This window comes from Pinus tabuliformis, chromosome 2_2, assembly GCF_031772625.1.
Source record: "Pinus tabuliformis cultivar Carrire ecotype Pingquan chromosome 2_2, CPIR1, whole genome shotgun sequence".
In the NCBI taxonomy this organism is placed as follows: Eukaryota; Viridiplantae; Streptophyta; class Pinopsida; order Pinales; family Pinaceae; genus Pinus; species Pinus tabuliformis.
In genome coordinates, this window is record NC_142300.1 from 1,155,408,857 (window position 1) to 1,155,426,104 (window position 17,248).

Sequence of the window (17,248 nt, forward strand, 5' to 3'; positions counted from 1 at the left end):
AAATAAATCATGTAGATTAGCCCCTTAAAAAGCAAAAAATCACTATAAACTGTGCAAGGGAAATTAAAAAATCAAATTAGCATGCAAACTTCAAAGCACCTCAATCTGTAAATCAAATATTTGGTTACTTCATGTATTTTCCTACCACTTTTTTTTATAATATTTTTATATTTTTTGTCAGGATTTTAAAGCAATCATTACAATTTCATAAAAGCATTTCATTTTTTTTTTTAAGGTAGAGTTCATTGTAATAAAATGGATACTGACATGTTGTTTTGGCAATCAACTTTTTTTAATGCACACCCTTAGTTAACAGAAAACCGAGATTTGTGTGAATGTTGAAAAAAAGGATAGTTTATCCACGTAGTAGGTAATCACTTCCACGTGTGGTTTGCAAGTCATCTTTGGCCTATCATTACGCCTTGATAAAACGATTTTAAATCCTTTTAGAAATGTAGCGCCAAGTCTGGAGACTTCACTGGCACGTGGAATTAAAATGATTCACCATGAGACTCTCAACATCTAGGTTGCCACTAAGGGATCGAGTGTGCAGGAGTCAAGACTCGATGGTGGACTGGTGGCGTAATGGAGTGGAGAGTGAGATTTTCGTGCGTGCCAAGTTTTAGCGTCATTAGGGTTACTAGTGACCACTTTAACTTTTTTTGTTTAAATTATAAATGCTGAAAAATTACCGAACCACAAAAACCCTAACAAAAATTTCATCGATCTTTTGACAAATTTGTTTATTTTGTTTGTGTTTGTATACGGGTTCGGGCTTGGGTTCGACATAAATTTGAGTTCAACATGAAATTCAACAAACAAAAATGAATTTGTTCGGATTGCGTTGAGGTTCGGAGAATTTCGTATCCCAAGGATTTTATTCATTGAACCCAGTGACTTAAGTGACAATGGCAACAACAGATTGAGTTACTTCAAAATTTCAAATATTCATTTGTATATACACATTGTTTTTTTTTGGTTTGTAGTTTGTCTACAAACTAGTGAGACTAACCTGTGGCTTTAGAAACTACGACCTAGAGGCATCTAAGCTGTCAAAATCATCCAGGGATCGCACCTTGCTTGGGTCACACCAACTTGTACACATGGCTTGATTTGTGCCCATGGGGTTTCCAACTTATGTATTTGGTATATGTGTGTGTGTGCGTACATAAAATATATAAATGTATATGTTTATAAAATATAGATAAATATAAAATTATATATATGTGAATATAGTATATGTTTCCTCGAGTGATTTTTTCTTTGGTGGATATGGTTAGGTTCCTTTTCATGATATCTCTAATATGAATCCTCTACAGTTTCGCACTGTTTCCAAAATGGTTCCTGATTCTAGAGGGAGTTGGGCCTTATATGAGCCATATCAGTATTTGATACGGATCTAGATGGATTGAAGGCCCTGTTGGATGTGTTAGCACTGATGAAGTTATATATTTGGTACTCATCATATATATATTGTTGATTTGGGGTAGCATTGGATGTGCTCTAGCCATGACAATTGGTGGAGAGGCTAAAACACATGAGATCTTCAAGACCCAGAAATGGTTTGTGCAGATTCTAACCAGTTTGGGAGATATTAAAATAATTAATATTTTTAATGGAGTTCCAAAGTCTAAACTTAGGAAAAATAAAATATGAATGAGTATTAATATAAAACTGGGTTAGATGGTTCCAAAAGTCATGGATCAAGCCAAATCTAATATTAGCTGTTGATTAGAGATTTAATCTCGGCCGTTGAAGGACCAACATGAAAAGTATAAGAGGCTTGAGGGTTAGTTGGAGGATACACTGAGGGAGACTAGTCAGCTCGATTTCTGGAGCGGGGTTAGCTGAGAAATTCGAACTAATGGTCTGGAGAGCAGCAGGAGGCAGCAACTACGGAACAGAGACTCAGGATCAATGCCAGAAGACTAGCGCAGAAGCAGAAGAGGCAGACGCAAAGGCAATAGCAGACTGCGTAGTCACTAGAGGGCCTGCGTGGGTGGCGTAGAGAGGCCCAGGGTTGACGCAAACAAGCAGGGGTTGACGCTCGGGGAGTTACATAGAGGTTAGCCAGGCTGATGCTGGGACTGGGAGAAGTGCTAGAGAATTATTATTTCTATTGGGTAAGCTAGTTTGGCACCCTGTTGTACGAAAGAATTGTTGAATAATAAAATCCTCCCTTGCTGCACCAATTTTCCCACATTGGATTTTTCCGGGGACTATTGTCCAAAATAACTGTGTCGATGTATTGATTCTTGTGCATGTGTTTGTTTTTGAATTATGGTGTGATATCTGCAGCAGAATTTATTTTAATGTTTATTGAAGGAATTTCATAAATAACTTATTGGAAATAAGTAGGCAAAGTAAATCAGATGTTGCAGTGATAGAATTTTCACATGGTATCAGAGGAAGTAATCATAGACAAAAAGGGAAAATCAGTTATGGGTTGAGACCATGAAGTGGAGGCATCCATGTCAGGAGACTCACATAGATTTTCAGAAATCTGCACAAGAGAAAGTGATTTCGATTTCTCTATGTTGGCTTCTAGGCTGGAAGAAGAAGTGGCTTGTATGACTAGTTCTGCATCATCAAAAGTATGGTATATAGACAGTGGAGCCTCTTGACATATGACGAGAATTAGGGAATGTTTCTCAGATTATCGAGAAGAGAAGATGAACTTTCAGATCACCATGGGGAATAAGGCAAAGTTTACTCCAGCAGGGAGGGGTACCATAGTTTTTCAAATAGAATTGGGAGAAAGAGGAGCCATTGGTTAAACCTCTTCAACCAACGAAAGTAATGAATTCTTCTTCGGATCAGGAAGATTCACAGGATGGGGGGGGGCTAATAGAAGCACCTTCTGGCAGAGGAAGAACTAGCAGGGAACTTCGTCAGATTCTACGAGATGCAGAGGACTTCATCGGTGCGCCAAGAAACAATAAGAGGGAGCGAAAACAACCAGATAGATATCAGGCATTAGTAGCTCAGGATGGGGAGCCTGCTAGTTTCCAGGAGGCAGCTCAACATCAGGTTTGGCTAGATGCGATGGTAGAGGAGTACAACTCCATAATGGTGAATGATGTTTGGGAGGTAGTGCCAAGGCCTCAAGAGAGATCAGTGGTAGGTTCGAGATGGATCTACAAGATCAAATATGTTGCAAACGACAGTGTTGAGAAATATAAGGCCAGGTTTGTGGCTAAGGGGTATGCTCAAAAGGAAGGAATTGACTACGAGGAAACCTTCGCCCCAGTAGCCAGGTATACATCTATTAGGACCGTGATATCTCTTGCAGCACAGATGGGGTGGGAGATTCATCAGATGGATGTCAAAACAACTTTTCTGAATGAGGCAATAGAAGAAGAGGTATACATTGAACAACCAGAGGGATTTGAGACACATGAGAAGAAGTCTCATGTATGCAGGTTGAAGAAAGCCCTGTATGGGCTGAAACAGGGACCTAGAGCATGGTATGGTCGAATCGATGGCTACTTGCAGAAGATGGGATTTGTCAAGAGTGATGCGGATCCAAATCTCTACTATCTGGTTGTAGAGAATGAGTTGCTAATCTTAGTATTGTATGTTGATGATCTCTTTCTGACAGGATCATCTAGGCTCATTGGTGACTTGAACAAGAATCTAATCACAGAATTCGATATGAAGGATTTGGGACGAATGCATTATTTCCTAGGGTTGGAAGTTTGGTAGCAGAAGGGAGATATCTTTCTTGGGCAAGGGAGGTATGCTACAGAAATCCTGAAAAATATTCAAGATGGAGGACTGTAGACCCATGGCTACTCCAATGATCACCAACTGGAAGAACATTGATGCATTAGAAGACAAGGATTTTGATCCCGCCTTATACATGCAACTCATAGGGTCCCTGATGTATCTAGTCAATACCAGGCTAGACATTTGCTATGCTGTCAACACCCTCAATCAGTTCATGGTGGAACCAAAGAGGGTGCACTGGGTAGCAACCAAACATGTTCTCAGGTAGTTACAGGGAACATTTGATTATGGACTCTTGTACACTAGGGGTAAGGATCAACGTTGCACGAAGTGGGGGCGAAGCGAAAGCGTTTTTTGGAAGTGGGGACGCGAAAGCATCATTTTCCAAAAATCTAGGAAGCAAAGCGTCCGTGGAATCGTCTGCTATATATATATATTTATATATTTTTTTGCATTTATACTCAAAACAAACATCCCAAATAGCAAATTAATTGTAGAAGACATGAAAAATGCATATTTTTGCATAAATCAAGATAGATATAACGTCCATTGTACATTAATGATTAATTATTCGAGCATCAACCATTTAGATGCATCAACCATCTAGAATCTAGATTCTTCTCCTCTTGTCTAGCCTTTGCCTCTACCTCGATTGTCTAGGGATATTAGTCAACATTGCCCAATTTTGATCAAACTACCTAATTCAAGACTTAAAATATGGTAGAAAAAGCTTAACATGCTTGATCAATGATTTTGACTTGATTGAAAGGTAATTTTTTGCTAAGGGCGTGCCGTGTGACAAAGGAGTTCAACAATTAACACCACCAACACTAGGGTACATATGCGGCTTGGTGCTCTTGATTAAATGCTAATCGCATACCTTCACACTTGATATAATCTAATGAAATGCCACAATCCCATTGATTCTGAATTCCTGAAAACTGTTAAGTCTGCTGAATTTTGAATATGATATGAAATTCTATTTTCTCCATATGAAGTCCAATGAGGCTGGAACCACTCTCAAACATCCTGAGTCATTTCATGGTAATGTTAAAAATTTAAGTGAAAGGATGAAAATGAAAAATAAAGGAGAATGTCACTTTTACTTTAAGAATTTAACATTACCATGAGGGAGCATCTGCAATATTTATATTTTTTTTGCCTTCATTCGTCACCCTAACCCAAGGTGGACCCACCCCCAACAAGCAAACTCACCTAAAATTAAAAAAAAATTGAAAAAAAAAACGATTTTCTAAACGCTTTTCTGAAAGCGTACAGGAAGCGTACGCTTCCTCCTCCGAAGCGCCGTACGAAGCGTGCTTCGACGCTTTGGAAGCGGCGCTTCCATACCACGCTTCCAAATTTCCAAGAAGCGACAAAAAATTCGGAAGCGCGCTTCCGGCCAAGCTTCCTAGGCGCTTCTGTATGGGACGCGCTTCGGGGCTTGGAACCGTGGGGGGGGGTCGCTTCATGCAACATTGGTAAGGATATCAAATTGAGTGGATTTACTGATGCAGATTGGGCAGGAAGTTCAGTGGATCGAAAAAGTACCTCTGGGTACTATTTCAACATTGGATCAGGAATGACTTCCTGGTGCAGTAGGAAACAGAAGTCCGTGGCTCTGAGCTCATCTGAGGAAAAATATATGGTAGCGAGCACAACTTCGTGTGAGGCCATATGGCTTAGAAAACTGCTTGTGAACCTATTCAAAACAAAAATGGAGGCGACTAGGATCATGTGCGATAATCAGAGTTGCATCAAGCTCTCTGAGAATCTAGTGTTTCACGATCGGTCAAAGCATATTGATATCCGGTGTCACTTTGTCAGAGACTGTGTCCAACGAGGAGCTGTACAGTTGAGCTACACTGCAACAGGAGAACAGGTGGTAGACATCCTTACCAAGGCCCTTGGAAGAACCAAGTTTGATTATTTCAGGGAGAAAATGGGGATGATAAAGAATCCATTTCAGTAGCAGAAATGGGTATAATGTTGTAGTGCAGTAGCACGATGCAACATGATGAGTAGGAGTTTGCAGTGCAGATGCACTGTTGGGAAGATGGACCAGCAACAACACAGATGCAGAGGGAGCTGTAGTACAAATGTAGCAGTGGTAGTGATAGAGCCATGGGCAACAGTACAGGATGCAGCAATGCAGAGGATGTTGGGCAGGGAGGCTTAGCATCAACCTAAGTACCGATGCCGTATGATCAGAGTAATGCTCAGTGGGGAATATTACTAGAGCACAATCCTCGCTAAGAGGGAGTGTTGATTTGGGGTAGCATCCGATGTGCTCTAGCCATGAAAATTGGTGGAGTGGTTAAAGCGCATGAGATCTCCAAGACCTAGAAATGGTTTGGGTAGATTCTAACCTGTTTGGGAGATATTAAAATAATTAATCTTTTTAATGGAGTTCCTAAGTCTAAACTTAGGAAAAATAAAATATTAATGAGTATTAATATAAACTTGGGTTAGAAGGTTTCAAAAGTCATGGATCAAGCCAAATCTAATCTTAGTCGTTGATTAGAGATTTAATCTCGGCCGTTGAAGGACCAACATGATTAGTATAAGAAGAGGCTTGAGGGTCAGTTGGAGCATACGCTGAGGGAGACAAGTCAGTTCGATTTCTGGAGTGGGGTTAGTTGAGAAATTCGAACTAGTGGTCTGGAGAGTAGCAAGAGGCAGCAAGTACGGAACAGAGAGTCAGGATCAACACCAAAAGACCAGCGCAGAAGCAGAAGAGGCAGACGTAGAGGCAGTAGCAGATTGTGTAGTCACTAGAGGGCTTGCATGGGTGACGCAGAGAGGCCCAGGGCTGACGCAGACAAGCAGGGGCTGACGCAGAGTGTTGGGGAGCTATGCAGAGGCCAGCCAGGCTAACGCTAGGACTGGGAGAAGTGCTGGAGAATTATTCTCTCTGTTAGGTAAGCCAGTTTGGCACCCTGTTGTACGAAAGAATTGTTGAATAATAAAATCCTCCCTTGCTACACTGGTTTTCCCACTTTGGGTTTTTTCGGGGACTTTTGTCCAAAATAACTGGGTCGATGTATTGATTCTTGTGCATGTGTTTGTTTCTGAATTATGGTGTGATATCTGCAGCAGAATTTATTTCAATGTTTATTGAAGGAATTTCATAAATAACTTATTGAAAATAAGTAGGCAAAGTAAATCAGATGTTGCAGTGATAGAATTTTCACACACACACATATATATATATCTATATCTATATATATATATATATATATCTATATCTATATATATATATATATATCTATATCTATATATATATATATATAATTCCTTTGGTGGTTATGGTTGGGGTTCATTTCATAATGTCTCTGGTATGAATACTTTACAGTTTCATACCGTTTCCAAAATGGTTACAGATTCTAGAGGGAATTGGGTTTTATTTGAGCCATATCATTATTTGAGATGGATCTAGATGGCTTGAAGGGCCTGCTGGATGTGGTAACACAGATGAAAGGTTTTTTGTAAAAATGAGAAACTATGCCGATTCTCAGTATTTCAAAATAAACAGGTTTTGTCCCCTTTGTTTTAGCATTAACAGTTCAGATGTTGAAGAGATTCATGTAATGGCTTTGCATAATAATTTGAATATGAGAGAATCAACAAATTATACTCACTTATTGGTACTTGTAATTGCCCATGAAAAGACAACTTTACTACTAAGATAACTAGGGTTCATGTTTGTTGGGTGTGGGAACAGGGACCCCATTTTTGAAGTCATGGTGCACGGAGGTGCAAGATTATAAACTTTAATGCAAGATTATCACCTACAAACTTTGGATATACTAATTAATTTTTATGTTTATTCCAAGTGTAAAAAAGTGAATTTCATAAAAAGTTCTATAAAGTAAGTTTAATGGTCATTTAATTTAAATATAATAAATAGTAATTAATGTTTGAATATTATGATACATTAATTTTAATATTATTAAACTATTAATTACTTTAAAGTGTTATATTTAAAATTTTAAATAGAAGTTGTAAATTTTTTATTTATATAAATTTAATTAATGTTTGTAAATAATATATACATTTTGATATTATTCATCTAATAAATATTTTTATAAGTACTATATATAAAAACTATATATTTAAAAATTAATATATGTTTTTATTTCATTTTTATATAATTTTTATTTTTAAAAATTATAAAATATTTTATATTGTTTGTACTTGCTGTATCCAGATCCTGGCTTTTCAAAAAACTAGTGGATCCATATCCGAATACGGATCCAAATCCTGGTAACTTAACTTAAAAGTCACTTTACATATATTGTAAGTCACTTTCATTCTATCAGTCACTCAAGTTAATGTCACCTTATAATTTACTCACATTAAAGTAACTCTGTTTAACCTTCTTATCCTTTCGTTTATGCTTGCTTAGAGAACTTAATTTGTTTGTGGTGAAATGGATATTTTTCATAAACAGATCTTTTGCAGTTAGTTTGAGTTTAGAAATTGATTGCTTATATATATAGTTTTGTTCTTTTAATGTTTCTGGATGCCAAAAACTATTAATTTAGTACATGTCTTCATGTTATTCAGGTCGAACATTCAGGCATACTTTATATCCTGCTTACAAAAGCAATCGCATGCCTACTCCTGATACGATAGTTCAGTCACTCCAATATTTGAAGGCAGCTTTACAGGCCATGTCGGTGAAGGTTGTCGAGGTGTGGTTTTGGAAATATGGGTATAAGTTATAACTAATTCAGGATTCCCTTGTTGTCTTTTATATGTTTATAATATATTTATTTAAAAACAGGTTCCAGGAGTAGAAGCTGATGATGTGATTGGGACATTGGCAGTAAAAGGAGTAGGTGCTGGTTTGAAGGTAGATTCAAATTTCTATGGTTCAGGTTGGACATATTTTCAAATGAACTGAAGGGAATGATCTTGAAATCAAGGAACATTATTGGACATGAAAAAACTAGTCAAGTGAGCAGTACTAAAAGCCACAGTATTATGATTATGAATTTCAAAGTGAAGATAGAAATTCAGGCACCTAAGATACTTCCTGTTAGTTACTGGGAAATAGGACACAGTTATGCCTATAACAAGACAATGTATCTAAGGTTTCATTCTGATGTTTAAATTGCTCGTATGTTTGATACTTTTGTGCTTAATTTATCCATCAAGATCTAAAAGTACTGAGATATGTTATCATGCATATGCATAAAATATATGAGAATGATTGAGTTCTTTGAGATACACCCTCCCAAGGATTCTCTGACAAATAACTCTTTGAGGAAGAATGTTGCATGCCTTTAATCTGGAGATAAAAAAGGGGTGGAGAGTGATGTCCTCGAGTCCTCAAACAAATTATACAGTTAGCCTTGGCTGTCACAATCTATTCACAATGGATAATAATAATAATAATAGATAATTTTCACGTGTTCAAATTGTTGGGGATCACGATTGTCGTTAGACCAAAACCCACAGGTGTTAGTCAACGACCGCATTGCCAGAGATAAGGATCCACGAGAGGGGGTTAGTCCATGTCGCGAAACACATGGGGAGCATTGATTTATCCAATGTCCAACAATATCCCCCCCAACGCGAGCTAGGTGTGTATCGAACTCATGACCTACGCTCTGATACCACTTGTTGGGAATCACGATTGCCATTAGACCAAAACCCGTAGGTGTTAGTCAACGATTGCATCACCAGAGATAAGGATCCACGAGAGGGTGTTAGTCCATGTCGCGAAACACATGGGGAGTGTTGGTTTATCCAATGTCCAACACAAATGACCACAAATAGGTTAATGGGATTGGGACTGCTAAATACGAAAGTACATTATGGCAGTGCATGGGCTGCATGTATAAATGTCAAAAACAGATCCAATCCAAGATCTAGACCCTATTATATAAACTAGGGAAGAAACTACTATTGGAACGATTCCTGGAGCAGCTATGAGTATATGGAAATTGCCTGCCAGGATACCAGCCTTAGATCCATGGTGCTTGGCACCCATAGACCCATGATATGTTGATGACCCATGATATAGACAGATGGTATTGCACCCTTTGGGAAAGTAAAAGTACAAGGGGAGTGATTCATTCTTGTGGTTGGAAAGAGAGCATCTTGTGGAGGAGAAGGTTGAGTGGGCCTCACTTTGAAGGTCAGGAGGGTCTGTGGAAGGTGGTTGGCAGGAGAGAAACGTATGGAGGGGAAGGCCAATTATGCCTCAGACCCCTTGATGGTCGAGAGGTTCTGTGGGAGGTGGTTGGCAAGAGAGCATCTTGTGGAGGAAAAGGTTGAGTAGGCGTCAAACCCGTGGATCGCTGAGAGGGCCTGTGGAGGGTGGAGAGGGCTTGAGTAGGCCTTATGTTAATTTTTAGTTAACATGTTCTTTGCTTAGACAGTGACTTCAAAATTCCATATAAGCCCATTTGTTAGTCTATTGTATTTCCATTAGCAATCTCATGAAACATTATCAAACTGACAGTGACTAAAGAAAGGACATAAAGGATAGATGTAGAAGACAAGCCAAGACAAGAGTACACAAGGATATGGCTCAAGCTAGGGAAAAACCCCAAGATGGGGAAAACCCTATATCAATTCTTCTTATTATTAATATCAAATGTTCAACAGAGAGATAGTACAATAATCCAAAGTCAAAATGACTTTGACAATTGGAAGATCCAATAAACAAGTGGATGGCTCAAACTGTAATACCAATATTCAGTCAACTGTAATTAAGCTCTGATTAGGGCTTCTTACTTTCCACTGTGATTTCATTCAGTTGATCCAAGGACCCTCTTTTCAACTGCGGCATTCACTGCCATGCATGAATATGTCCTTCGCTGGCCCTTAGGGCTGATCTGGACCCTTTGGTTCATGAGCCACGGTCATCAAGGCATCATCAGAGTCATCATAATCAGTGAACATGACTTGCCTCTATTAGGCAAGAAGAGTCAAGTTATTCTGTCAGAGATTCTATAGCTCCCTCTGAAGTCTTACTTCAGTTGGTCCTTCATCAGTCTGCTCCTCATCTTGCTGCAACTATATCAGCAAACTTGCCCTATCAGACTTTCTCACATGCTCTAACCATTCAACAGTAATTCAGAACAATCAATGGATTTAGCAGAAGCATACATGTACTTCCAATTATGTGAAGACACCAAGAGATTTTCTCTGAATCTTGCCTTGATGCTTTTGAACTGACTGCTACAAATCTGAATGAGCCAAGATGTTTTAAGAAATTCTGATTCATAGCCCTTATAGTCACTGTTATGAATATATTTTGCTGTACTCTAGATGGACCACAATCTAGAACCTGTTATCATAATGCTTGGGTCATTTATTGCATTCAAATTCACTGTTGTAATTCTGTCACCATAAACTTCTCTGCATCTAGATGGTAGCACATCAATGATACAATCCCAGGATAGCTAGAAGACAATATATATAAGCTCTATCAGACATAATAATGACAGCTCAATAGCAACTGTAAATTCAAGCCTTATGCAACAAACCCAATCAGTGGTCATTAATGCCCAGGCACAAAGATCTTCAATCAGTCATACATCGACCAACCACTTTGTCACTTACTAAATGCACTAAGCGTGTAGTACCACAATTCGGATATAATAATGATTAGACAATTTTGTCAGCAGCCAAGGGCTCAATGCTCCTTTCAAGGAGAGATCAATCTCTAGAAATCATTGTTTCTCTTGTATACCATCCTTGTACAAGTCTTTCACAGTGATTTAATCTTGGTTAGTCAACAAAGAAGCTTGGACGAACTTCTATATGAGTGTCTGAAGGAACCTCATAAGCTACTACCATTCCTCCTACGCACTGCAATGCATAGTGTATCTCAGGTATATGCACATAGGTTTTAGTTCTTTATTGTTCATAGCGTACTTTCCTTCAAAGACATATTTTTGATTCCAGATTTCACATTCGAGTCACCTAGTGTGCTAAAAGAGTTATGTAATCTTCTGAATTTATTGAAAGTGTTGCTAGCTTATTTTGCTTAGACTACAACAAGCTTCCAATGATCATATATAAACAAAACTACTTTAGAGTAGTAGGAATATATAATCTCCAGATAAATCCTTACTGCTATAAGTAACACGAACTCCAGGGATGACTTCAAAAACATACCCAAACTGTTGTAAATTGAGGCCGAAAGATTATGAGACATATGCAGGATGAAGAAAGCCTTTTTTTCATCAAGTTACTACATAGTGTCAGAATTACTTCTTCAATTTGGAGTACGCAAGCCCTAGGTCAATCCACAGATCTTACAACACTAATGTTTTCTAACTTTAGATTTCAGAAAGCTTCAAAACCTTGCAAGCTGAGCCTCGATCTTCAAGATTGTTAACTTTGGATAAGAATACGAATCAGCTTCTGATTTATCCTTACTACAAAGATCTCTTTGGATATGAAACCCTCCATCAGACATACAATAGTTCTTTAACAAAACCAGATCTAGAGCTCGAATATGTGGTGAAGTAAAAAAACCTTTAGTGCCACAAAAATTGGAAGCTTGACAATTCTATCCACCTGCAAAGTAAGAAACATGAAAACCCTTACCAAAATATGACCATTAATCAATACCCTTAATAGATCCTTGAGCAACATTTGGTGTTGACTTCCTTCAACAATTTTCGGTCTTCTGATCATGCTTGATTCCATGGATCCAAAGTGATGATAATGTTCTAGAAAATGCTTTTAGAAAAATTAGCACACGATTGTCTCCTTCTGAATAATGTTATTGAGAAGAGAATGTTCCTCAGATACAGAGAATATTGCAGAGATCAGATTAGGCCCTAATAGGGCTACCAAGTCCTCCAATGAAAGAACCTTAGACCCAAAACAATCAAGAAAAGAACCTTAGCTGCAGAGAAACTTTGAGCTACTTGCTTCAGATCAGTAGTCCTTAGTGATATGCTTACACCACATGAGCTGTACATCTTTAATGCTATCTGAGCACAAAAATGTAATGAGATTATTCCTTGCAAGAACAAGAGTTGCAGAGAAGGAGACCTGTTATGGAATTTCAAGAATAGACTGTAACACATTCACTGTTCAGAATTTTGGAAATAGTAAATTCGGTTCCTTTCAAGAGATGATTGATGAGAAGACCCTAACTGAGTGGACACAGAAATTTGGTGTCCTAGAGAGGGCCGAGAATTTTGATTTAGGGTTGTAAGAAGCCTTCAGCGAATTCAAAACCAAGTCCTATATGCGATGAACCTCATCTCCACAGGGCCAATGTAATAGAAGATATGCTATCAGATTCTTTTTGTTCGAGGGATGAAACAGGCTTGATTGATCTTGTGTTAAAGTCATAGATCACACTACAGGAATTCTCCATATGCCAAATCATGGAAACTTTTCAACGAACTTCCCTTGAAAATTGCTCTCTTTTACTCCAGCTTGGGCTTGTCCTCACCTGAGCTCTAATACCATGTTAATTTTTAGTTAACATGTCCTTTGCTTAGGATAGTCACTTCAAAATTCTTTATAAACCCATTTGTTAGTCTATTTTATTTCCATTAGCAATCTCATGAAACATTATCAAGCTGACAGTAACAGAAGAAAAAACATAAAGTATAGATGCAGAAGACAAGCCAAGACAAGAGTACACAAGGTTATGGCTCAAGCCAGGGAAAAACCCCAAGATGGGGAAAACCCTATATCCATTCTTCTTATTATTAATATTGAATGTTCAGCAGAGAGGGAGAACAATAATCCAATGTCAAAATGACTCCAACAATTTGAAGATCTAATATCTTAAACAAGTGGATGGCTCAAACTGTAATACCAATATTCAGTCAATTGTAATTAGGGTCTGGTTAGGGCTGCTTACTTTCCATTGTGATTTCATTCCATTGATCCAAGGACCCTCTTTTCAACTGCGGCTTTCACTAGCATGCATGAATATGTCCTTCGCTGGCCCTTGGGGCTGATCTGGATCCATGATAGGACTCTCGACCCCTTTGACTGTGTTGGTGCAGACCTGCGGCTGTCCTAGAGTGGTAGATCTGAAGTCCGGCCTGACTTTGAAATTTTTTATTAAAATGTCCACAAACTAACCCAGAAGCAAATGAATTCGGCCAGCCTTTCTGTTCTACAGTTCGATCTTGCAAGGACAAATTTTACCCATACAAACATTGCAGAAATTTCCTCAAAGCCTGCGGCTGCCCTTTTGGAAAATCTCGGCCATACCTGAGAAGAGAGATACCCAAAAACACCAGCACTATGTCCTCCAAGAACTCGGCTACCTCAGAAGCCTTTTGATATCTCTAACTCGCTGTCCAAATCGCAGAGATATTCTTGATAATGAATGTGTGAAATGAGGTTGTAGGCACCTCAATATATACTAGTCGATGGGGTTGAAGAGACATGACTTTTGGGCTTATTGAGCCGACATATGGGTGAGGCTGACCTTGTTAATTTTACATGAGAGAAACATAAATTCAAAATCACACTTCTCCTTGTCCAAATTCGATGATCTTTAGGTCGATTTTGGTCCTATCGAAAAGAGGAATTTAATGCCATAATTATCTTCCCCAAAGGAGCTGTCCAAAGTGGAATTTGGCCCTAGTTTCCAATTTTAACACCTTAGGCAGGCCAAGTAATGCTACTAATTATTATGTAGCTGTGACAACAGAGAAGGGGTGAGTTTCTCGCTATTTGGACAAGAGAGAAGGGGTGAGTTTTCCCCTCTTTGGACAAAAAAGAACAATTGAGTTTGCCCCTATTTGGACAACAAAGAAGCGTTGAGTTTGCCCCTTTTTTGACAGTAGAGAAAGATATCCAATAGTGAGCATATTGTGGCAAGTACAATCAGTTGATTGTGGCATGGAGAGCAAGGAAGGTTTCACCAGTAAAGACAAGGGTTTTTCTGTGTAAGTTTTCCCTTGTACTTGGCATTTTATTGAGCATTGTAAAAGGGCCATTTTCCCTTGTACAAGAGCCCTAGATTCTTTTTGAAGGACTAATAAGTATTGTTTTTTAGGGATAAATTTTTGTGTTACTGTGCATGATCTAATTGCTGGTTTTATAAGTTTTCCAGTGCAAAATTTGTTTTTGGTTAGGGACACCGTTGTGTTTTAGTTAATTAGTTGGGTTAATTTAGGGGAGGTCCCACTAGACTGGGACTGAAAATTAACCCCCCATTTAAGGTGAGGGAACAAGATCATGGCCAAGACACTTCTTCCAAGTTACCCCTTAATCTATGTCAAATGCCCAAATACAAACAAGCATAAGCACCCCCTTGCAAAATGAATAAAGTACCTTTTGGTCGGAAGTCAACCTTCCAACATGTGCTCTTGCCAAATGGGCGAGGAAACATATGAATGATGCATGTGGTGGAGATGCAAATGGCACATCGACATTGGCTACTAGTGGCTGTCAGGGGCTGTTGGTTGCCGATTGGAAAAGGTGATGGGAGAGAAATCTCTCCTATGGGGTCACCCATGTCTGGTGGGTCAAAATGAGCATGGTGACTTTGCCAAATGGTTGTCGTGTTAATGATCATTGTTAATCTGGTAGTTAAATCTATATTTTCATGTTTTTTGCAGTTGATTTGACATTCTACATGTTTTTTTGAATATATATGCATCAAATATATTGAAATATGTATTATATAAAAAACACTCCCAATAGCCTTGGCGGAAATATCCATGCAATGTTGGAATTTCTAAGTCTAACACGTTAGAAACCCTTCATGCACTTTATTGATTTATTCCTACCTACTTGTTCTGTTAATTAACAAGTTATTTATGATGTAAATATCAGAAATAAATACAAATGCATGCTCAACACATTACGGATTTTCAATTGAAGGAAACAGAAACAAACACACAAGTGACACCGTTGTTTTTGGACTAATGTCCCCGGAAAAACCCAATGCGGGAAAACCGGTGCAGCTATCTGAGGGTTTTATTTATTAAGCAATTTCAGAATACAATCTGGGTGCCAAATTCGGCTCACCCAATAGAGAAAAATCTCGGCAGTAGTACCTCTCTACTCGGAAGCAGATATTCTGGCTGAAACCCCGGATAAACACTCCGACAGCTCCACAGCTCCAATTTGCCCCACGAAACCCCAACGTTAGCCTCTCTTTGGCCCAACATTAGCCCAACGTCACTCTCGCTGGGCCTGCATCAGCCTTTGGAGGCACTGCGTTAGTGCTCTGGACCTAAGCGTCACCCACACTGGCCCTCTGAGGCATTGCGCAACTCTTGGCTGCCTCTACGTGAGCCCTGGCTGGTTCTGTGTGAACCCTTGGCTGCTTCTGCGTCCCTCTCTTCAGCTACTGCGCTAATCCTCCTGGTGCTATCTCTGCCTCTTTGCTTCTGTATTCATTGCCCCTCAGCTGCAACTCTGATCACTCTCTCAACTTTCTCAGCAAACCCAACCCCAGAAAGTCGAAATCTTGATCTCTTGGTGTGTTCTCCAAGTGACCCTCAAGCCTTCTCTTATACTTTTTTCATTGACAAATCAACGATCGAGATTAAGTCCCTAATCAACGGCTAAGATTAGATCTAGCTTGATCCATGACTTTTGGACCATTCTAATACAATTTTATATTAATTCACATTAATATTTTATTTTCCCTAAGTTTAGAGTTAGAGACTCTATTAAAAATATTAATTATTTTAATATCTCCCAAACTGTTTAGAATCTGCCCAAGCCCTTTCTGGGTATTGGAGATCTCATGTGCCTTAGCCTCTCCACCAATTTTCGTGGCTAGAGCACATCCGATGCTATCCCAAATCAACACTCCCTCTTAGTGAGGGTTGTGCTCTAGTAATGCTCCTCATTGAGCATCACCCTGATCATTCGGCATCGGTCCCTGTGTTGATGCTAGGCCTGCTGCCCAACATCCTCTGCACTGCTGCATCCTGTACTGGTACCCATGGTTCTGCCACTGCCACTGCTGCATCCGTACTGCAACTCCCTCTGCATCTGTGCTGCTGCCCATGGCTCTGTCACTGCCATTGTTGCATCTGCACTGCAACCCCTCTCATCATGTTGCTCATAGCACTACCACTGCGCACTGCTGCACTACAACTTAGTTACTGAGAAGTAGGTAACTGATCTCCCAACTCTGACATCTCCGTCAGGCTAGAAACACTCCTGATGCTGAAGCTCCCTCTGTCACTGACAAGTGCTTCCTCTCTGACCTTTGCGCTGCTGCAACAACTTTGTGCATCTCCCACCATTGCACACCTCTCTGTGCTATCTTGCACCAATGCAACACTCCCGTGCTTCTCGCGCTACTGCTTCACGCTGTCCTGGAAATCCTGCACTGTAGCTCCCTCTGTCGCTCCATCCGCATTCGTCTCTATTGACATCCGCCAACATTGCTACTCCTCTTCAGGGCTCCCGTAGCAAGGTCTAATCCAAGAGGCTGGGTACCTCAAGGATCCTGCCCCTCATCACTTGTAGTTTGTCTGACTACAGCTCAGTGTTTCCCCACTTCTGCTCAAGTGGTGTGTGTGCACTCATGGCACAATCATTGTTT

General features: G+C 39.4%; 1 protein-coding gene across 4 annotated transcripts in view; it reads left to right on the forward strand.

Annotated features, from left to right (window-relative positions):
• The window catches only part of LOC149197491 (uncharacterized), a 400,746-nt gene that overhangs the window by 282,527 nt on the left and 100,971 nt on the right, over positions 1-17,248 (forward strand). For all 4 annotated transcript variants that reach the window (XM_089405857.1, XM_089405856.1, XM_089405859.1 and 1 more), the window contains 2 exons: positions 8,299-8,426; positions 8,519-8,587. In XM_089405857.1, coding sequence (XP_089261983.1) covers positions 8,299-8,426; positions 8,519-8,587 — 197 coding nt within the window. The remainder of the gene's footprint in view (positions 1-8,298; positions 8,427-8,518; positions 8,588-17,248) is intronic.